This window comes from Mustelus asterias, chromosome 15 (assembly GCF_964213995.1).
Source record: "Mustelus asterias chromosome 15, sMusAst1.hap1.1, whole genome shotgun sequence".
Taxonomy (NCBI): Eukaryota; Metazoa; Chordata; class Chondrichthyes; order Carcharhiniformes; family Triakidae; genus Mustelus; species Mustelus asterias.
In genome coordinates, this window is record NC_135815.1 from 16,981,907 (window position 1) to 17,005,123 (window position 23,217).

The 23,217-nt window shown below is 40.5% G+C and overlaps 1 protein-coding gene across 6 annotated transcripts in view; it reads right to left on the reverse strand.

The window, feature by feature from the left end:
* The window catches only part of birc6 (baculoviral IAP repeat containing 6), a 219,442-nt gene that overhangs the window by 113,079 nt on the left and 83,146 nt on the right, over window positions 1-23,217 (reverse strand). For 3 of the 6 annotated variants that reach the window (XM_078229564.1, XM_078229569.1, XM_078229563.1), the window contains 18 exons: window positions 21,741-21,840; window positions 20,746-20,960; window positions 19,396-19,604; window positions 17,429-17,775; window positions 13,637-13,856; window positions 13,032-13,165; window positions 12,562-12,699; window positions 11,984-12,111; window positions 11,150-11,281; window positions 9,201-9,416; window positions 6,329-6,512; window positions 4,683-4,841; window positions 4,355-4,488; window positions 3,529-3,682; window positions 3,314-3,430; window positions 1,222-1,367; window positions 1,006-1,132; window positions 301-411 (listed from right to left, as the gene is read on the reverse strand). In XM_078229564.1, the coding sequence (XP_078085690.1) occupies window positions 301-411; window positions 1,006-1,132; window positions 1,222-1,367; window positions 3,314-3,430; window positions 3,529-3,682; window positions 4,355-4,488; window positions 4,683-4,841; window positions 6,329-6,512; window positions 9,201-9,416; window positions 11,150-11,281; window positions 11,984-12,111; window positions 12,562-12,699; window positions 13,032-13,165; window positions 13,637-13,856; window positions 17,429-17,775; window positions 19,396-19,604; window positions 20,746-20,960; window positions 21,741-21,840 (2,971 nt within the window). The remainder of the gene's footprint in view (window positions 1-300; window positions 412-1,005; window positions 1,133-1,221; window positions 1,368-3,313; window positions 3,431-3,528; window positions 3,683-4,354; window positions 4,489-4,682; window positions 4,842-6,328; window positions 6,513-9,200; window positions 9,417-11,149; window positions 11,282-11,983; window positions 12,112-12,561; window positions 12,700-13,031; window positions 13,166-13,636; window positions 13,857-17,428; window positions 17,776-19,395; window positions 19,605-20,745; window positions 20,961-21,740; window positions 21,841-23,217) is intronic. The other 3 variants (XM_078229565.1, XM_078229567.1, XM_078229566.1) reach the window with 3 other exon arrangements.

The window sequence follows — 23,217 nt, forward strand, 5'->3', positions numbered from 1 at the left end:
TCATTGTTTTTATATCCTGTATCTGCAGCCAAACTACAAATGTTCATCATTATTGACAGAGGAGGAAAGAACTCAGATTGTAGCTTGTAGATTTGCAGGAACGGATCTTGCGCCAGGAACATATACATAGGTTGAATAGCTGAACAGTGGGCAAGAATAAAATAGATTGCTGAGGATCTTAGAGGGCAGTAAATATAATTTCTCCACTTGATCCCATGGAAACGAAAGCAAGGAGTTACTATTCTGCAATACTTATAAAGCATATAGTAGAAAAACGCCAAACTCAAAGGAATCACTTACCATTCAGCTGCATGTTTGTCATAAGAGTCAGACTATGCAACACAAGGCACCAAGTCCGCAGTGAGGTGTTTGGGTACCATGCCAACACTGTTAAGAGGCTAGATATTGAAGCTGCCGTTTAAAATCAAAAGACATATTTTCAGTAAGGCATTCAAAATTTACTGTGTTCACAAGTTTAAATTGCCAGCTGACAAGGAATCCCTATTTTAAAAATTACTTCATCCCTTATCTTTCAATTGTATATAAAATACGTGCAATGCAGAAGGAGCAAATTCGGCCCATCGAGCCTGTGCCGACAACAATCCCACCCTAACCCCATCCTCACAATCCCACACATTTACCCTAATAAGCCCCCTGACATCCCCCTAACACTAAGGGACAATTTAGCATGGCCAATCAACCTAACCCACTCATTTTGGGACTGAGGGGGGGAAACCGGAGCACCCAGAGGAAACGCAAGCAGACGTGGGGAGAATGTGCAGCCTCCGTGCAGACAGCGACCCAAGCCAGGAATGGAACCCAGGTCCCTGGCGCTGTGAGACAGCAGTGCTAACCACTGTGCCGCCCACTGCCACCGTGGCGCCCATATCAGCAAACATAATTCAGCAATCTTTAGCTATTATTTCACTATAAACGAAATAAAGTATTTCGTTTACTTGAAAATGAAGTAAACAGCTTTTTTAAAAAACATAAAAAGCAGCTCACCTTGGTTTAAAGGGATTGTTGGTACTCTGCTGGCATTAAATAAAAAAACATCAGCTCCTGCATCTTCATTTCCAACTGAACAAGCATTCATGCTCAATGTAAGCCATAACTGTAATAATGATTCCAACTGAAATACAATTAAAAACCAATTAAAAAAGGCAAAAAATAAAATAAAAACCAGTCCAAGAACAAAATGAGATCATTTGGACCCTATACCTGAACATGATGAACCTGGAGCATTGAGAATAGTTTGTTGAAGCATGCACTTAGCATAGGGATTGATGGTGGGGGCACAATCAGCTGACTAGACGAATGCAATCCCCTCAGCATGGAGTCATCAGTTCCAGGAGGAGGTTGAGATACTAGAGCAAATAAATTAAACATGTGAAAACAAGTTACCAAATTAGTGTTTGTCATGAAGACATTGAGAGCTTCCTAAAGCTCATGATCAGCACTTCCTAAACTTTTTCCCCCCCACTGTGACCACATTTTGAGGCTTGAGCATCACCGGTGATTCCAGAGTGAGAGCTAGGTGGGGGTGGGAGAGCTGAGGAGCGGGTGGCAGTGGAGTTCTTTAAACCACAGGGACTTTAAAATAGAAAACATTTAGCTTTTCACTGGCTTTTTGGAGCAGGAATCATGCCTCAAAAAATGGTCAGTTAGACCACGCCCCCCCATTAAAACACTACAAGGATTTAAAAAGGGCCTCACAACTGTTAACACCAAGTCTGAGTCCATGGCAGCCACTGGCGTGTGCCTCAGTTTGGGAAGCCCTGTTCAAGGCAACCGAAACTTCTCTCTACAATGAAAATCTACATCTGCCACTGTACTATGTGCTACTTGAGCACCCGGGTCACACTGCAGATCAGCAACAGTTACACTTGGATTAACAGCAGATTGTGATTCCAGATAATTTGCTACTCAAGTCCTATTATTCATTTGATCGGAGGCTCTATTGCATTCAGAGAAATAAAGGTGACACGGCTTCTTAGATGGAATCTCAAGGTTTTAACGTAAATTGTAATCTCCCGAGTTAAATTGCCACGTTTGTGAATGTGTCAAAATGCTCCAAAATACATTCTTTAACAGCAAGCTGCTTTCCCAAAGACAATTTCCAAAAAACTTAAATTGTTTTAATGCAGAATTTCATTACGTTGTATTAATTGTCTTCTCAACTTAATCAAGTGGTGATGCAGAAGTATCCTCTACAATTAAATTCAAGTATCACCTGGCATTTTTTTTTAAATGTGGAGATGCCGGCGTTGGACTGGGGTGAACCAAGTAAGAGTTTAAACAACACCAGGTTAAAGTCCAACAGGTTTATTTGGTAGCAAATACCATTAGCTTTCGGAGTGCTGCTCCTTCGTCAGATGGAGTGGAAATGTGCTCTCAAAGGTTTGAGAGCACATTTCCACTCCATCTGACGAAGGAGCAGCGCTCCGAAAGCTAATGGTATTTGCTACCAAATAAACCTGTTGGACTTTAACCTGGTGTTGTTTAAACTCTTACTATTTTTTAAAAATGCAGATATACTGGCAACTTTGCATTGATGCAGAACAGTTTTTGGTGCACAGAAACACAAAAGTGCCATGATAACTCATGCCAGTTTCTTGAGCAGTATGAAACATAGCAACTTCCAAATCATAACACTTGAAACTTTACCCACAACTTTATTAACGTTTAAATGCTCGCTATTCAGAAAAAAAATTGCTGGGCATGCATCCACGCATACAGATTGGTGGTTAAACTCAGTGCAACTTGTAGCAATAGGCAGCAGCATCACCACCTCACACTTCAGAGTCAGACTGATAGCTGCAGCCTAAGATAGGTACCAGGACAACTGTATACTTAGAACAAGCCACAAAGTTATTCCACTTTGTGTACCAGTTTACCATCTGTAACAAAAGAAATGCAACACTGTTCATACATCAGGTTGAGATCTCAAAGTCTACAACAGTAACAGAATGAGATAATGTAAATAAAAACAAAAAATGGGTATGGAAGTTTTCAGCGGTTTTAATTGATGTCAGGAGACACTTCTTTATATAAAAGATAGTGAAAATCTGGAACACACTTTCCCAAAAAGCTGTTGATACTACATCAATTGAAAATGTTGAAAGTGAGATTGCTGAATTTTGCAAGGGAGGGTATTAAGGGATTTGGAACCAAATGGGGTTGAAGTACAGATCAGCCATGGTCTAACTGAATGGCAAATCAGGCTCAAGGAGCCGAGTGGCGTACTCCTTTCCTTATGTTCCTATAAATTTAACTCTGCTCCAGAAATTTGAGCATCTCTCCATCCATCTACCTGTAGGTGATGTATTAGTGAGAGCCTGAAGAATAGAATCAGCTTCCAGTGTAGCCATCATCTTCAACATAAGCTCAGCTTGCTGCTCCAAACCAACCTCCAGACGAGCATCCAGGGCTGCACCACAAACAGAACCAAGGAAAGTTACTTTCTTTTTCTGCTCGCTTGCAGCATCAAATTGCAAAAAAAAGAAATTACTTGTGGAGCATACGAACCTTGCGAGACAGAAACAGATACACTTTGAGATCCATTCTTCTCGCTGGTCGGAGGTGGTTTGGGCATCTGAATTCCAACACCTCCAACATAAGGATTGTAGCTGTATGTCCCGTAGTCAGTACCCCAATAGTCGTACCAAGTACTGCTAATCGGCTTTTGTGAATAAAAAAAAACATTGAATCGTGATATTAATCGGTTTAATATACATTTCACCACTTCCAACATATTACTCAAAAATGATTGCGTAATTCGTAAATCTACAAAATATTTGAATTAAAAGAATTAAAACTAAACGTGTTGCGCTGGTATCCAATAGAATGAAGGCTGGAATAAAGGAAACCCATAACCGTTGTACAACTGGTCTAATTAAAATTATCCAAACTGTCTTTATTCTGTGCAGTGCCTTAAATTATGTCATCTAGGCTCCCAAATATAACTGTTGGCCAAGTTTATAAAAACAAAACATGTACACACTCCAATTAAAAATATTCTGTGCAAGACAGGTGAAACTGGGAATTAATGCTCTGCAGGGCCATATGATGCTATGTATTAATTTTAGATTTTCTGTGCTACCAATCCATTCTGTAAAATATTTTCCACATCAATAATATATTTTTAGAGTCAGGTTGACGGATAACAGTGTGACACGCTTGTGTTTCAATCTTTTGTTTTTAAAACAGGAAAAATAAAAAGGCCCAAGGGAGTTAGAAAAGAAAAACCTCATCTTGCCCAAAGCAACACAATAAAAGTTCATTCTGTCAACATTAACCAGAACAAAAATTAGATTTTGCATGCAAAGATGAAATGTAATTATGTGCACTATACCTTGAATACTTTGGCAGCAAGAGGATCTTCATCAAAGTCAACATCTAGGGGACCAATATCAACATCCATGAGGTCTTGTAGCATGTCAAAGTCTTTGTCTTTATCTTTTTCCAAAGATGATGCAGATGGAGCACCTTTGGATGATGAAAACAGCTTTAACATTGCCAAGTATGTTAACTAATGTATGGAAATGGACCACATACACTCACCAGGCAATTTTAAGGCTGTGCTTTTTCTTTTAATTTATAAAATAAAAAAAATGACAGTACAACATATTCTTAAAATCAATAAACAGACGAAATATTCACTATTTCTCCTTACAACTTACCTGTAATATCTGGGGTCAGAGGCTCATCTATAGCTTCCACAAGTGGAATAACAGGCGGCTGTGGCAGGGAATCATCAGGGTCGGCTGCTGATGCTCCTGCATCTTCACCAACTGCTCCTTCTTCCATGGTCTCTACAGCTACTGGTGATAATAGTTCACCTGTTTTCAATTTTCAAGAGAAAAACTTTGAAGTAGGTTAAACAACTTAAACAAAATTTTTGAATACTTGTCACCTACTAACGCCGTACACAACCTGGAACGCATTCGCTGAAATTGGGAAACTGAACAATTCAAATCCTGGAAGTCTGAATTGAGAATAAATTCACAACAGGTTGATCAGCAACAAGAGAAAGGGGTCAGTTGTATATATTAATGTGGTTGGCGCACTTTAATAGCAAAGATAAAAGAATGAAAAGGTTGCCACACAGTGGATTATAACCAGTTCATGGAGCTTTACTAGAGGTGTTGCTTGCTTATAAACTAAGATAGAAGAGGGAAAATCTCCCAAATGCCTCTGATGATGGCACCATATAATCACGTGACACACATGATTTATTATCGTCACATGTATTGGGAAAAGTATTCGTTCTTGTGCACTATACAGACAAAACACCGTTCATAGAGTACATAGGGAAGAAGGAAAGGAGATAGTGCAGAATATCATGTTGCAGTCACAGATAGGGTGTAGAGAAGGATCAGCTTAATATATGGTAGGTCCATTCAAAAGTCTGATGGCAACAGGGAAGAAGCTACACAGAGATGCACTGGTTTACAATACATCAGCGCTCTGACAAAAGGTCATTTCAATTTCATATGTTGATCAATCTGTTTGATATAAATAATAAGTAACAAATTGTCACAACAGCACACAATTGCACCCATAGAATTAATAACCATTAGTCATCAACCTAATTCACTAACAGTTGCTTACAGAAAATGGTGGAGAAAATTTGGCAACGTAGACATTTACGGTCACAAATTCTCAGTTTACTGATAAAGTAAAAGTGTAACAGCTGCATGCACAAGAGAGATTGTGGAAGCGTGCACGCATTCATGAGCTATGGATGGTGAAAGCATGCGAGAGCAAGAGAGTTGGTGGAATCGCACACATGCACAGAAGATGCTGAGTCAGAGATGGCAGAAGGACATGCGAGAGTGGGAGAAATGTTGGAAGGGTAGACAAGAGATACGGCGGAATTGCAAGATGCGGCAAGGTGGGGAAGAGGTGGATAAAGCATGAAAGGAATTGTGTCGAGGAAGCACAAGAGAAAGGGAAAGAGAGATGGAGGAAGCACAAGGGAGAGAGAAAGCGATACTAGTAGTACAAAAAAGGACTCACCAAGAGAGAGACAGGAAAGAGAAATTCTTTTAAAAGTGAATGTTGAGGGAGCAAAAGGCATAAATGACTGAAAAAAGGTTCAGTGGATATTTTGGGCAATAGCAATTATGATCATGAGATGCCAAATACTGCGAATCTTTAGCAAGAGAGAAACTTGGGCAACTTATGCGTCTACACACCTCCCTATAAATGCCCACCAGTAACACTACTTTTTTGTGCAACATCTCAAACACAAATGCTTGGCACACAAGAACATAGGGGTACAATTCTTAAAGGATAAACATTTATTGTATAATTTGTTTCCTACCTCCCAAGATATCTTGAATCATGCAGGTTAAAGAGTATTGTGCCCATGCTCCACCCCAGGAGATGTCACCCCTGTTGAAGTCTGTTCCAACCAGTAGAAGGAGAAGTCTTTCTAGCTGCTGCTCATTAACAATTTCGCAAAGATGAATTGTTGGCCTTGTAGCATTTGCTATACGTGCCAGAACCTGCCAAAAAAAAGTTAAGGAGTTCACTTGTTACCACTGCTCCAGCCCACGACAGAGCTTCTGAGTCTTTGAGCCAGTCCATTCACACGTGTCATGTACAATTTGTAAAAGTCCAGTACCAAACCAAGACAAGAAAATGAACTCACTTAAAATTGCAAAGCTCCTGTGAAGAAACCAGTGACTATATTATTGGTCTGATATTCTTCCGTTCTTTGCTACAGCCCATATATAGAGATTTCACCAAAGAAAAAACACTAGCCTCACAAAAAAATTGCTCATTTCAAAACTTAGATGGAGAGGGAAGGCCTGTTCATCAATCTATAGCATGATACCAAAAGCACTAAATTTCCTTTTACCTGCACACCATAAGAGCACTACAAAATTGTAAAACTTGGGACGTTTTATATCCAGGAAGAAGCTGTGACATTTTAATGACTTAATCATACTTACTGTTAACTAAAAAGGAGGAAGAATGAAATAATGTGGACACATATGTACCAAAATTTAACATGCCACCTGTCCAGTTCCAAAGTAGAATGGGCAGCCTCCTGTTAGCATGAAGGTAGGTATGGGAAGGGGCTTACAAGTGCAGTTCAAGGCTGTAATTTTCAAACATAGGTGCAGAAGAGCACTCATTCTCTCCTGGTTGTGGAAAGGGGAAAAAAAACAGTTCAGGTGGATGAAAGAAGATGGACAAAATGGGCTCCTTCATCTACAATCATAATGTGTTAATTTCACAAGTATAGTATCAGAATGATGCATTTTGCTTCACAATTATTGATGTGGCCACAGGTCAGAAAAAACACTCAAAGAGCATCTCTCACTTCCACAAGTTACAAGCAACTTTCCTTGCAATTTACATTAAAATTTATCCTTAAATTGCACTTGCTGTCTTGGCCATGAAATAGCAATAAAGCATTCCAAAGATGAGCTACTTAAGGGGTAGAGTTTTTTGCAATAATTTTCTCTCGTCCTCTACTCATGCACGTATATAATTCCACAGGCATCACCATTCGCCAGTATCTTGCTAAGCGTTCAAACAGGCGAGTCTAAATAACACCTGTCGACTATTCGCCCACAAAAGACATCAAATTCAGCTTAATTCATACATGATCTAGTAAGGACGACAAGGTAACCATTTCTGAGCGAACTCTAGCTGATATTTCCTCTTTAGTAGATCAAAAATAAAACTGGAGCACGTCACCCACCCTGGTGTAGAGAAACTCAATCAAACGCTGTTTAGATGTAGATTTTCAACATATCAAGTACGTAGATTACAGCTGTGCTTTTTACACGGATGTCCTTCATAACGCTGCATATATAGGTGAGGATAATTTGAACTCCTTTAATGTCACTTTATTTAGGCTAATTTCACCTTCATCCACTCAATGTTGCAACTACAAAAAAATTAACTTCCACCACAGTTCTTGTACTACCATATGTATGAATAAAAAGGATTATGGGGTAAAGATAGCAGGATCACAGTCTGTGTGTTTCCTACTTTCCATACATCTGTCTGGTCGATCAGAGAGATTACAGCCTTCAAATGACTTAATTGAGAGAGGTCAGTGATGAAACCATCACTAAAGAATTTTTTTGAAAGCGATATTTTAAAATTAAAAATTGTGACACTTTTACTTGAAACCTATTGCACTCCCATTGGGAAGTCTTCCAAGTAAGTAAAAGCCTTATCTGTAGAAAGTAGCTATAAAGCCACCAGGAGGTCTTTGTTTCTCTGTACTCTATTTGACCAGGCATCCAACTGGGCCTCAAGGGACTCCAATTGTTCTTTGTATTTCCGCAACACTTGCCTCAACCTCCAAAAACAAAACACGCTCAGGATGTTGCGTCAATTTTATGAAATCCAAGTTTCCAGTACTGCACTTGAGGCCACGCCAGCTAGCCTAAACTGATCCATCAGCTACAAATGACAGGAAACAATGTCCTTCAGATTTATGGTGTGGAGATGCCAGATTTACCAGAGGAGCATCAGATGACCATTTTACACAAATATTCACTATTTCTCTGCAACATTCAACATTTCAGTTTTTCATAAAACAGTTATTAGCTTCCCCTAATAATTAACATTTGGTACGAGAAAAACACCATGCTGAGGGGTAAATTGAATTGTTTGGTTTCCAAATCAGCAGAGTTCACGAAGAAAAACATTTTAAGAGAAAAGATTGTAGAAACAGGGTTTCATTTCATCAGAACAAAAAACGTGAGGAATTTGATGAGATGCTGAGAATTATTTATAGTTTTGATAGAGATACAACTATTACCATTGGTCAACTGCAGGGCTTGAACTTAAAATCAGAGAAGAACCAAGGAAGAGTTCATAGAACATAGAAGAACATTTTTGTTTTATATGTAGCGAGTTACTAGGAAGAAATGGCAAATATTTGAAAAAGAAAAACTAAAGAGGAATGGGACTAAATAGTTAACTTTTTCAGAGCTGGCGCAGGTGCAATGGGTCAAATAGCCTTCTTCTGTGCTGTGAACTATGGTAATCTGTTACATCCTGATTAAGCACTGTTTATACAAGAAAGTTCTAATCATAAAGTTACATCTGAGGGAGGTGAAGTGTCAGTTTAACCAGCTCATGAACCTAAGCACAAGTTATCTAACTATCAGTTACGTAACTATGCTCCAGAGGCAACTCTTTGGTAATTTTCTTTGTACACTCACCTTGCAGACAAAGAGCAGCAGATCTGCATGGCAGGTAAAATCCATGGAAAGCAGAAAAAGTGCAAGCTTCTGCACCACAGCAATGCAGCGATCATGGGATAAAGTAAACGGAAGTGGTTCCACCTCTGGGGAGTCTTTTGTTGAGGACGATTCTGAATCTAAAGTAGTGCGAGGCCACTCAGCAGTCCGGCGCAAACGAATAAGGTCTTTGAAGTGCTAGTGTGGGATTGAAGTTAAAATGAAAATTAATTAAATTTCTCAACTAAATCCCACAAACTGAACTTATATGCATGCAGTTAAGGTTCTGAAAAGCTAAAACAAAAATCTGAATTTCATTCACTGAAAAAAACTGCACAATTAAGTACTAACATTTTAGTTAGCGGTACATACATTGGCAAAGCAAAGCTCTAGCAATAATAAAATGGAAAGTTCAATTGTGTCTCATTTTTCTCTCCGATTTGATCTCAGCTGGTCCCTTACCCGTGACTCAGTCCCAGCAAACTGCTGTCAAACCAACTTTCCTTCTTGGCCCAGAGGAAAGGCAACATTTTAATTGGGTTCTTCACCTCGGGTGCCCTTTTCCTTCCATCAAACACCACCTCAACAATCTATGCTTGAACCTTCGGTCATTGTAAACTACCAACCCGTCTCCAAGCCCTACCCTTTTCAAGATCCTGAGAATACTTGTTGCCTCCTCTTCCTTTTTTTTTTTGAGTATTCGGTGCTCATTTTCCCCAGAACTTTGTGCTTGAATTTCAGAGTCAGGTTTCCACCCCTATTTCAGCACTGGAGCGGTCCTAACCAAAGTTGCAGGTGACATTTTGTGACTCTGTCACATCATCCATTCATGCCCCTCATTGCAGCCTGCCCCTTACCCCAGCCTTTTCGAAGTCAATTACACCATTCTCTCCAATAACCTCTCCATTGTGCAGTTCAGATGACTACCTAGTTACTTGGTTCCACTCTCACCTATCTAATCATAGCCAGATCAGCCCCAACAATAGCTTTTCTTCCTGACAGTCCCAATAGCTTCAGAGTTCCCCAAGGATCTATCCTTGCCCCTCCCACCTCCTGCTCATTACACTGGCTTCAATCTGCACACTGCTACCAGTCAGCTTTACCTGTCTATCACTGCCCTTGCACTACTGGAATGCTCATCAGATATCTAATCTCAAATAAATTGCAATGAAAACACTGCAAAGACTAAAGCCATCACCATCAGCCCACACCACAAACTGACCGACTCCATACACCTCTTGGCCACCATGTCAGACTGCTAGCAACCTCAAGGTCCAATTCAATCCCAAGAACCTCCATCACTTCACCAATCCATCTCTATCCCCTACCTCAGCCCCATCTCGCAGTCACCTCCAAACTCAATCATTGCACTGTTCTGACTTCCTCTCTCATCCTCATCAATTGTTCATATTCTCACATCACCATCCCTGGCCTAACTCGCCTGCATTGGCCAACAGTCCCTCAGCATCTAAAATGCAAAATTCTTGACGTTGTGTTTAATTCCCTTTCCAGACTTCAGCCCTCCCAATCTAATTTCTCAAGTCCAACAACCACCCTCCCGTTGAGCTGTCTATTCCTTTGACGCCCTGTGCATCATTTTCCTCATGATTATCTGCCATGCCATGAGCAGGCTAGGCCCCAGGCTCTGAAATGCCCTCCCTTAAGCCTAACTTGTCCACAACGCTCTGTCTTTAAGGGCTTCCTTCAAACTGAGCCACTTGACAAAGCTCCGGCTCACCCTGCCTAATATCTCTTTCTTTGGCTGAGTTTCCATTTTTTGGATTACACTTCTGTGGACCACATTGGTACAATTTTCTGTGCTATATAAATGCAAAGTTGTTGCTGCAAAAAAAAAAATTTGTCCTGTGCAGGACCAATAATACAGCAACCATTTCAAACACTTAAGCTATAGAACAAAACAGACGTCATACCTTTGACGTAGCTTGCTTTAGTTTTGCCTGTTCTACCAATAGTTTATATGAAGATCCTTTGCTGCTCTGGATCTTCTCTTTCTCTATTTGCTCAACTAATGCCTTTTGTTTTGCTTTTAACAAATTGAGTTGCTGCAAAAAAGGTTAAGTCAAAAGTCAGTTTGATATGTACACACACCCAAAAACACAAACTAAAACTACAGAGCACGTCTTTAAACACCCTGATCATTTTTTTAAAAATAAAGCTCTGTATTTGTATCTTTTTCCCCTCCCTTCCCCTCCAAAGTTTCTCCCTGAAGTTTATTTTATCCCAGTAATGCACACTAAAACCCAATGAAAGTACTTACAATAGGCAATCTGCTCAAAGATTTCTGCAAATGCATCTCCTAATGTAGCTATAAACATGCCTGTAATATCTATCCTTCGCACCATACTTCCCTGGGAATGAGTGCAGTATCTGTTTACCAATACAGTGAAAATCAGGAACTCATATGGGCAATGACAGGTGGCAAACGATATCCCAACACTGAGCACAGCACACCAGATGTACCCATTTGAAATCAAATCTGGATCACACTGTATCTCACTGCCCAACTCAAAAGAGACAAACTTGCTTAGATGAGCATCTTCCTAAACCACACTAGCTTTCTTTCACCCAAATACAATACTTGTAAAGTGGTCCCATGCTGCAAGTCGTATCTTAGCAATTTTCATTTTGTAATTTTCAGAAGAAATTTAACACAATAGCTTTAATGTTTGCCAAAGTACTGGATTACTAAGCCAAATGCAAAATCTAAACAAAGCTCAAACATACAGCAACAGATGAGTTAATACCTGTTTATGGTGTATGAGTTGCTTTCGAATTTTTCTTGAATATAACCGGTCAAGGCTACTGCTGCCTTTGGTGGATTTGCCTGAACACTGTGACTGAAGATTGTTATTGATGAAACTCCACTGGTTTCCTAGAGCAGAGAGTAAAATCCAGTCCTTTATTATGCACTTAAGCCAAACAATGTTTACCTCAGATTCAAATCATTCAAGCTTTGACCGAAAAGATTTCTTAACGTTATTCAATATGGCCTGCTGGCACGGAGCAGTTGTTAACTGCTACTGCACTGTATCACAGAAGGGCACAAAGCTGCTTTGCCTTATCATCAACTACCGCAAGCATTTTATTAGAGTTGGACGGGACAAACCGATCTGTACCGTCTAGTTAACTGGCGATTCACAACACTGGCAAATGCAATGCAGATCATTTGCCATCATCTTCCAGGGTTGAGGAGAATTCCAGGAAATTGAAGAAAATAAATTGACTTTAAAATAGCTTGCTGCTGCAGATACCAATGCGTTTTATAAGTAAACAAATGGAATTGGAAATTAAGCCCCCACTAAAATTTGGTTATGCAGCATACCTGTCAGCATCCGTTCTCTTTCTTTACCACTTAACGGCTTTTTGGCTGAAGCTACTTCATCTTCAACACTTGCAACATAGTCCAACAGTCGAGATACAAGCATTACAACCCAACTGACCATTGGGATATCCAGCACACCTGAGGGATTAAAAATACAGGAAAGTAAATAAGGTGCAGCAAGACACCAAACTATCTCGTTCCTGGAAAAGCCTAAAGAGCGAAGTATTTACCAAATGTTTTGGCTTGAAGATTAGCTTTCAGTAAAAGGCAAGACTAGCAATGGATTTTTAACCTTCCCAAGGAACTAGAGGCTGGGCATATCCACACCTCAATTTTTCTAAAAATCGTTCAACAAGGATTTTACGTAAATAATAGTTAAAAATTGATATTGAAAAAGAAACTTCATTCCAGGTTACTACCACATTATGATCTGTTGCACAGCCTACATTCAAATACAGATAGAGACTTACCCTCTGTACGTCTGTATGTCGCCATCTGTGGTTGCAGAGATGACAATAAGTTATCCAAAAGGTTCAGTAGGCCTTCTAAGACCCCACTGTTACTGAGCGATCGCTGACCAAAGCAGGAAAGTAACATGAAAACCCTGAAACAGAGGCAGTAATGAAAAATATAAATCATACAGTTCATGTAAATAGCAAATATTCAAGTTAGCTTTATATTGCTTATTGGAAATCATAGAAACCCTACAGTGCAGGAGGCCATTCGGCCCATCGAGTCTGCACCGACAACAATCCCACCTAGGCCTTATTCCCCGTAAACCGACATATTTACCCCGCTAATCTCTCTAATGTACGTTTGGTCTGCAGTAGAGATTTTTAGATCTCTGTTTTGAAGAAAACCCCAATTCTTCTGAATAACTGGGATTTTGACACATTTCCAGGTTGTACTGTTTTATATTATAATTTTAATTATTACATATATTAGGGTTTTAAAAACTCGCATTTTATTAACGAGCACTGCTTAAAAAAGATTGAATTCATGTACATTTTGCATAATTAATTCACTTTTTGTGTGATGCACACCACTCATCATAATGCTCACACAGTATACCTACCTGTCTTGTGGGAAGATGAGATGCTGTTCTGAGTTATAAAGCTCTTGTAAGACATTAGACAAGAACTGTCCCCACCACCTCTCACCACCACAAAGCTGCACAAGCAGCAGTCCAGCGTGCAATCGTATCTTTGGGGTGCCACTGATGCATAGATGTTTGAATAATTCTTCACAGGCCTGTGCATGGAATGTATTCTGAAGAACTGCTGGCACAGCATGACCTACAAGTGATTTAAAATACATAAATGTACCATTAGCAGAAAATAATGAGCGTTGGCACTACCCGTTGGATACAACATCATATTTCTATCATTAAAACATATGCATCAGCATTATCTAGATTTTGATTGTAGCATAGATGTGGAGCAGGTTACTTGAAACTCTTGAAAGGCCTATAATCTTTTGTTTGTATTTTCACATTTCTGCAATATTTTCAAGGTAGACAAACCACGAAGTGTTGGAAAAACTTAACAGTTCTGACAGCATCTGTGTAGGGAGAAACAGAGTTAACGTTTCAAGTATGGACTTCTTTGAAATTGGAGAGAGGTAGAAAGGTAATGGGTTTAATGCTTTCGGAAAAGGGCGGGAGGGGGCACAGGTGGAACCAAAGGGAAGGTCAGGGATAGGTCAGAGTGCTGAGTGGTTAATTTACAACGGTATAATGGAACGAAAGGCAAAGGGAGTAGGATGGTAGTAGTAAAGAAACAAAACATTGGTCGAGTAGGTGTTAGTAGCAGAATAAAGATCAGTTCTGAAAGCAAAAACGTGAAAACAAAGTTGCAAACTGGCATTTTGGGGGCAGGGGTGGGTGGGGGGGGGGGGGGGGGGGGTGATATGATATCAAAATGGAGGACAGAGCTCATGGTCTGAAATTTTTGAACACACAGTTGAGTCCAGAAGGCTGTAACGTGCCAAATCAGAAGATGCTGTGGTGTCCTCCAGTTTGTGCTGAATTTGCTAGACCATTGCAGCAGGCCAAGGACAGAAATGTCCTCTAACAGAAATCTTTCTTTCCTTGTTGGCCATAGGTGAGATCCCAGAGCATTGGACAATAGCCAAATGTTGTCCCGTTATTTAAGAAGGGTAGCGAGGATAACCTGGGTAATTATAGACCAGTGAGCTTGACGTCAGTGATAATCAAACTGTTGGAGAAGAGTCTTAGGGATAGGATCTATACACATTTGAGACTGAATAGTCTTATTAGCGACAGACAGCATGGTTTTGTACGAGGGATGTCATGTCTCACTAATTTGATTTAGGTTTTTGAGGAAGTGACAAAAATGATTGATATGGGGAAGGGCTGTGGATGTTGTCTACATGACTTTAGTAAAGCATTTGACAAGGTCACTCATGGTAGGTTGATACAAAGATTACATCACAAGGGGTCAAGGGTGAACTAGCTAGATGGATTCAGAAATGGCTTGGCCATAGAAGATGGAGGGTAGCCGTGGAAGGGTGCTTTTCTGAATGGAGGTGTGCAACTAGAAAACATAACTGGTCTGATTAGCAAGTTTGTGGATGATACTAAGATTGCTGGAGTTGCGAATAGTGATGAAGACTGTCAGAGAGTACAGCAAGATATAGATAGGCTGGAAAATTGGGTGGAGAATTGGCAGACGGCATTCAATCCGGACAAATGCGAGGTGATGCATTTTGGTAGATCCAATTCAGGTGGGAGCTATGAAATAAATGGCAGAACCATCAGGAGCATAGACACACAGATCTGGGAGTACATTCTTAAAAGTGGCAGCACAGTTGGAAAAGGTGGTGAAGAAAGCATATGGCATGCTTGCCTTCATTGGCCAGGGCATTGAGTATAAAAGTTGGCAAATTGTGTTAATTATATAAAACGTTGCTCAAGCCACATTTGGAATACTATGTCCAAATGGTGGTGGCTTTGGAGGGAGTGCAGAAAAGGTTTACCAGGTTGTTGCCTGGTATGGAGGGTATTAGCTATGAGGAGAGATTGAATAAACTGGGATTGTTCTCGCTGGAAAGATGGAGGCTGCGGGGGTGACCTGATAGAAGTTTATAAAATTATGAGGGGTATAGATAGGGTGAACAGTTGGAAGCTTTTTTCCAGGGCAGAAATGACAATCACAAGAGGACACAAGTTCAAGGTAAGGGGAGAAAAGGTTCAGTAGAGATGTGCGGGGGGAATTTGTTTTTTTTTAACACAGGCTGGTGGGGGCCTGGAATGCACTGGCAAGTGAGGTGGTTGAGGCAGATACGTTAGCGACATTTAAGACTTATCTGAATAGACAGATGAACAGGCGGGATAAAGAAGGACACAGACAGCTGGTCTAGGTAGGACAATGTGATCGGCGCAGGCTTGGTGGGCCGAAGGGCCTGTTCCTATGCTGTATTGTTCTTTACGTAAAGGTGAGGGAAGAGTGTCTCAGTAAAAGTGTATCTATAATATTTTTAGCTGCACTATGTATTCTCAAACTGAATTATACCTCTGGCAAGTGTTCCAAATGCTCATTTGTTTCTCTTTTCTCTTACACTGCCAAATTATAATAAAACACCAGTTTTGAATAATTAAGTGTTAAGAGCATGACAAATTGAAAAAGCAAAGTATTAACTTATATATTTAAATACTACCTGCAGAAAACTAGTTTCAAATTCAATGCCTTAGGCAAGCGATTATAGGTTTATCAGGATTCAAGCTGCTTTACATCCATCTGTTTTCACTCTACGAATCAGATGTGGAATACGACACTTCGGTTAGGGATCATTCACCACACATTTAATTGGAGGATACCCAACTGAATACAACTGTGAGATTTGTGTCAGACACACTGCACCCCTCTCACGGTTACTACTTATCCGTAACATAGCTCCTGCACATATTCATCGTACAGATGTACTGGCAAAATTGATGAATAGACTTTTTGGCAAAGTCACGTCACTTCTCCACTGTATTGATTCTGAGACAGCCCAACATAGCCGACCTTTCCTGAACCATAATCTCCAACCCAATAGTCAACCAGATTCAAGGTCACAACTTTTCAATTTCTTTCAAACTGGACGTGGATAGAAGACTACAAATCTTCACTTTGGGGCCTTCCATGACAAGGAAATATCCTAACTGGCACATAGAAACCAGGTTCCATGCCGTTACATGTCCACTAACAAAACTATCTGGTGGCATACACGCTGGTGGAGACAAAGTTTTAAAATAGTTGGAATTATAAGCTGGGCCTGCATACACCAAATAAATGCAATTTTAATACCACAAACCTCAGAGCTCATCCAGACACCAATATAGATTGCACTACCCCACTTTTCTGAGTCATTAACAATTTTAAAAAGGCTAATGTTACAAGTGTTACACACATCTACATCAATCAGCAAACCACCTCCTGTGTGCTGACGTTTCATAGTTCATTCATATTTATTTAGCAGATTCAAACAATCGCACAACAAAACTAAAATAATACTTGCAGAACCAAAGGGAATGGCATAGAAGGTTTTATGTAATGATGGTATTTTAAATAAACAGCTGTTTTGATGGAACATCTGAATGGACAAACGATTTACACTTGGTCTAAATTACAATGTGATCAACATCATATAGGACTGGTGTGTATCATGTCTTTGTACCAATCTAAGCCCCCACATTACCTCTGTCCTTCCCAACCTCTGAGAAGGATTGAACAGCATTGAACTCACTCATGTACTGATGGGGGAAGCCATAGGTGCATTCTCCTAGCTGATCATTTAATTCAACATGATGCATGCACATTGTACAGGAACACTTCCAAAAAGATAAAGAAAAAGAGGCACCAACCACTGGACGAATGTAAAAGGCTCAGCAGTGTGTCCAGAAGGTATCGGATGATTGTGCGTAGTTGCTCTGTAGAAGAATTCTGTATTAATTCTGTTGAATCATATGTTTCTGGCAGGGTCTTCCTACTGGATCCAAGTGCCACTCTAAGGCGTTGCACAGCATGATGTGCGAGGTTTAGCTGAAGCTGCAACTGAATGCAGTCCTGATATGCTGAAAATACTTTACTGTCTTCCTCAACGGCTTTGTCAGGTTTCCTTAAGAAGTACTGAGCATTATTAGCACTGTTCAGTGGAGGAAGGTCAATATTCTGCAACAAAGTTTCCAGCCTATGGCAAGCCAAGTTATATCTGTCAAAGCAAATTACAAGTGATAAGTGGACTTACGAAAAAAATCCATAAACACACAACTTCTATAGCCCCATAATCATTCCACCAGATATGTTTTAGTGCAATTTTTGGCTTCCTTTTTGTTTCACCTCATGAAACTTTAAACTTTAATAACTTTGGATGTACACATGACAGAAACTAAGCTATTATCATCATAGAATCATCATAGAAACCCTACAGTACAGAAAGAGGCCATTCGGCCCATCGAGTCTGCACCGACCGCAATCCCACCCAGGCTCTATCCCCATATCCCTACATATTTACCCACTAATCCCTCTAACCTACACATCTCAGGACACTAAGGGCAATTTTTAGCATGGCCAACCAACCTAACCCGCACATCTTTGGACTGTGGGAGGAAACCGGAGCACCCAGAGGAAACCCACGCAGACACGAGGAGAATGTGCAAACTCCACACAGACAGTGACCCAAGCCGGGAATCGAACCCAGGTCCCTGGAGCTGTGAAGCAGCAGTGCTAACCACTGTGCTACCGTGCCGCCACTTGTATGCTTTGTGAATCTATTAACAAGCTCACGCTGTCTCTCATCAATTTATTATGAGATCAATATAATCAATATATTAACTGAATAGCTGTGTTGCATTTTCCCCTCTAATGAGTAATGAATTTTTCTCTCAGCCAAAGCTGTGTTAGCCATAACACAGTTCATGAGATATCGACACAGTAATAACATTAATATGAAATAAAAACTTTATGAATAATGTTTCATGTGCCAAAGTTTGCTTCTACCACATGTACATCCAAAGTTACTAAAGTTTAAAGTTGCACAACATCCTGTAGTTACCACACCAAGTAGCCATGGGGTTTATTGTGCTTGAGGGGGGTGGAGAACTATGCAGATTAGCCTTTGAAGGACAGCAATGGCACCAAGTCTTCAAACAGACTATTTCAGTTTATTGAGAATATAGAATTTTAACATTATTTTTCCATTGTGCTTTTTGCAGGGACAATTTGAAATTTTATGGGAAAAGAACAGGAGAGTGGGACCGATTTGATTCCTTCAACTATGCTGTAAGATTCTATGATTTCTGCATTTTGATTTCATATAAGTTTACAGGACATTTTTACAAAATGCTATGCAGCAGAAAACGTATTTTGAAAACAGCAAGTGGCATTACTCAAAAAAACCTGAAAATACGTAGGTTTGCCAGATGCAGCTTGGATCAACAGGAGAGATATCGACACCCCCCTCGTGGAACAGGGAAGACAATCAGGTTTCCTGCTCCTGATCACTATAAAGCAACTGATGCTAGACAAATCAACTAATTAACGCAAGAATAGGCAAGTTAGCCCTTCGAGCTTGCTCTGCCGTTCAATACAATCATGGCTGATCTCAGAATGAATGCATTCTACGATGACAACAGACGTGGCTGTAAATAGTCCACTATCCCACAATAAATTGTCAAAAGCCACCCATCAAGAATTATCCCTCAATGGAGAACTATAGGGCCAGACATGTGTGAGTAGATGTACCTCCCAGCATAAATCATCATTTGCAAGAGATGATTAAAGGAAATAAAAGACCAGACTATCCCTGCATCTATCAAAGTGATTGACTCACCTGCACTGTATGTCTTCTTGAAGAGCTATCATCATTGTTAATTGCTGTTCCATTTCTGGCTGGCTTGCAGAATCACTTTCGCCTTTTAGGGGATCATGTATTAACTTGATCTCACTTTCCCATGGTAGGATGTAAGTGTGTCCATAATACAGTCCCAGTGGTATTTTAGCTCTTGCATTTGTGCTACCATAACGTCCGATCACTGTGATCTGCAAAGGAAATGGAAGAACTTAGTTAAAAACAAATTGATGAGAGACAGCGTGAGCTTGTTAATAGATTCATGAAGCATACAAAGCATCAAGCAATCGCCCTCTCATTAATTCTAAAGTTATTATTGGCCCCACCACGCTCAGAGTATCCTTGACACCAATTCCATTCCCCAGACACTGTCTCAGGTTGAACCAGAGTGTTCAGAACTTTGCTACCCCATGTCACTGAGCGGAGCTTCTGCCCCCCACAACCTGACCTTCACAAAAACCATCCACATCCCACCTCCACAACAGGGCATCCCTTATTCAATCAATTTGCTCATCCATGTCTTTGTGATCTCCGAGCTCAAGTTCTGCACGGTTTTCTTCACTGGCTTCCCATCCTTCACCTTTCATAAACTTCAGTTCATCCAAAATTCTGCTATCCCATACCATGTTCCCTCCAGTCATTGCCTCTATTATCGTTAACCAATACTCATTCCACAAAAATTTAAATTTATAATTCTCAGTTGCGTTCAAATCCCTTCATGGTCTTACCCCATCTCATTTCTATAACCTTCTTCAGCTCTCCCTGGTCACACATATATGCTGAAATTCCTTTTCCCCTCCAATGGCAACTGTGCCTTCATCTATCCAAGCTCTTTCCCTCCTTAAACCACTCCACCTATTTACCTTTTTTAAGATCCTTCCCAAAATCCACCTCTTTGATTAGGCTTTTAGTTACCCTATCTAGTTTATTTATTTTGTCACAAGTAGGTTTACATTAACATTAATGAAGTTACTGTGAAAATCCCCGAGTTGCCACATTCCAGCGCCAGTTCGGGTACACAGAGGGAGAATTTAGCACCTAACCAGCGCATCTTTTGGAGGAAACCAGAGCACCCGGAGGAAACACATGCAGACACGGGGGAGAACATGCAGACTCCGCACAGATAGACCCAAGCTGGGAATCGAACCAGGGTCCCTGGCGCTGTGATGCAGCAATGCTAACCACTGTGCCTCCCCTAATATCTCCTTTGGCTCTGTGTCGACTTTGTCAGAGTATACCTTCCTGAGGTACCTTGGTGTTTGCGTGGCTTAAAAAGGCGCTACACAAGTGCAAATTTTTGTTGTTGTTCCATGTAGTTGACAGGCTGCATACCTTCATGAACCTGCAAACAGGTGGGGGCAGTAAATCATGAAGAATTAATGAGTGTGTACTAATATCTGTGGCCACCACTAAACGCCTTCCATCCACTTCTTCACCCAGAGTCCAAATGTCGATTGATAAAGATGCCAAGTCTGCACAGGTTGGGATCAATATATCAGTCAAGAGTATTGGTCTGCCAAAGTCCAGTGTCACAAACCTTCGTGCCCCTAAATTGAAAAAACAAAATCCAATTTAAATTGTCAAACAGAGCAGGATCTTTTATTATAAAATGCTTATATGATCATACCAACAATATGCAGGTTGAGAAAATTTACATATCAGTCTGGGAGGAATATAAAAATTAATATTTTGTTCAATGTGTGACAAGGTTTTGTAGCAGACAAGACAATCCTGGGAGTATATAGAATAGCCACATAAAATTGAGCGGTTATCAAAATTATTTCACTCCCTGTCCTCCCTTTCTCCAAATCCGCTTCTCATTTCATCAAAATGCCCTAGAACCCAAAAGGTGGGCATGGTTTAAAAGTTATAGTTGGGCAAGGATTGTTCAACTGTTAATGGCAGCAAATATTTCTGTTGCACAAAACCATAAGGTCTGGTAACCGATCTCAACAAGGCGGCAAGCAGAGCAGAACAGTCAAATCTCCGTGCCTCTGGCTAGGGAGCGGGGGATGGAAAAAGAAAAAGCGGTCAGATTCACAATTGTGACAGCCAGCCAAGATTCCCTGCTGAAAAGGAATGCATATGGACATCAGGTAAAGATGCCAGCAATCTCAGTTCTGAGGCATTTCACAACTAAATAACCTGCCTACAATATCTGTTTGGGCTCTCAGTTGAAAAATGGCCATTTGGATGAGGTCATAAGAACCTACACTTGGAAAAAGATGCAGGGCTCAATGTTTTCAGGGGGCGAAGAAAGAAAAATAAATACTTTATACAGCTCTGAAACATTGTAGTGTAACAACTATGGCAAAATGTTTATTTACCTGAATGCATGCGTTCAATGATGATAGATTGATGCGGTGGAGGCTGAAGTAGGTGAGAAGCATGAGAAATTGCCAGTGCGAGACCAGTCCCCAGAGGACTCTGCAAAAAAAAAAAAATTGTAGAATTAACATCCAAAAATTGATAATTAAAGAAGAGTTACACAAAGACTCTGGTGCAATGACCTGTGGTTTACTTGTGAAGTCAACATGCAATCCCAAACATATTTCTGGTTGTGGTCTTCAACAGGCTAACAGAAACCAAACTGAATCATGCCTGTCCATTGAGTGGTTTCATTAGGAAATAAAGCATTGTGCACAACATGCATCATTCAGCAAATTACAGTCCAAAGATGTGCGGGTTAGGTTGATTGGCCGTGCTAAACTGCCCCTTAGTGTCCCAGGATGCGTAGGTTAGAGGGATTAGCAGGGTAAATGTGTGGGGTTGTGGGATAGGGCATGGCGTAGGATTGTTGTTGGTGCAGACTCGATGGGCCAAATGGCCTCCTCCTGCATTGTAGGGTTTCTATGGTTTTTATGAACTCACAAATTAACATTTTGTTTGTAGATTGCAAGGTGACCCTTAAACATCACAGGCAAATAGCATTTTAACTCAAGATAACATCAAAGACAGCATCAGAAAGTGCCCTTTCTATAATACAGCACCTAAAACTTTACATAATACACCAACTGTGGTCTAATTATGTTGTACAAGCTGATTATCTCTTTACTCATTTACTGTAAGCCCCTACTTACAAAACCTAAAATACTATTGGCCTTTTCAACTGGCACACATACTTCACTGAATTATGCACTTAGAACTCCTTGTGTATTTATAAAGGGGGCAGCTAGTTTTTTAGCACGTGATTCAGAATAAAGCCAACAGCAAGGGTTTGATTCCCATTCAACTGAAGTAGACTTGGGATCAGCCTCCTCGCCCTGCCACCGAGCCTGGGAGGCAATGGCAAACCACACTGACAAAACCTGCCAAGGAATCAGCTTAGGATGAAGCATCAGGAGACAATGAGTCAAGAACCTGCCTTTGGGCAGAGCACATATAAATGAATAAACAAATATATTTAAAATCCCAAGTGTTTCTGCTCATCCACGCCATTCAACATCTTTCCATTTTCATTTTCCTAAACGATAGCTGGAGCAATGCGCACAGTTCTGGTCACCACACTACAGGCAGGATGTGATGGCACTACAGAGGGTACAGAAATGATTTACAAGGATGTTGTCTGAACTGGAAAGTTTTATTTATGAGGAAAGATTGGATAGACTGAATTGTTTTCTTTGAAACAGAGGGGACTGAAGGGAGGCCTAATTGAAATGCATAAAGGCGGCCCTATTCTCCTTAGTTGAGGGGTCCATGCCCTGAATTTACACCCCCTGGTAAAGAGGTACAAGCTTTACCAACGTTTTAAGAGAATTATTTCCTATCCAGAGTGGCAGGAATCTGGAATTCACTGCCTGAATC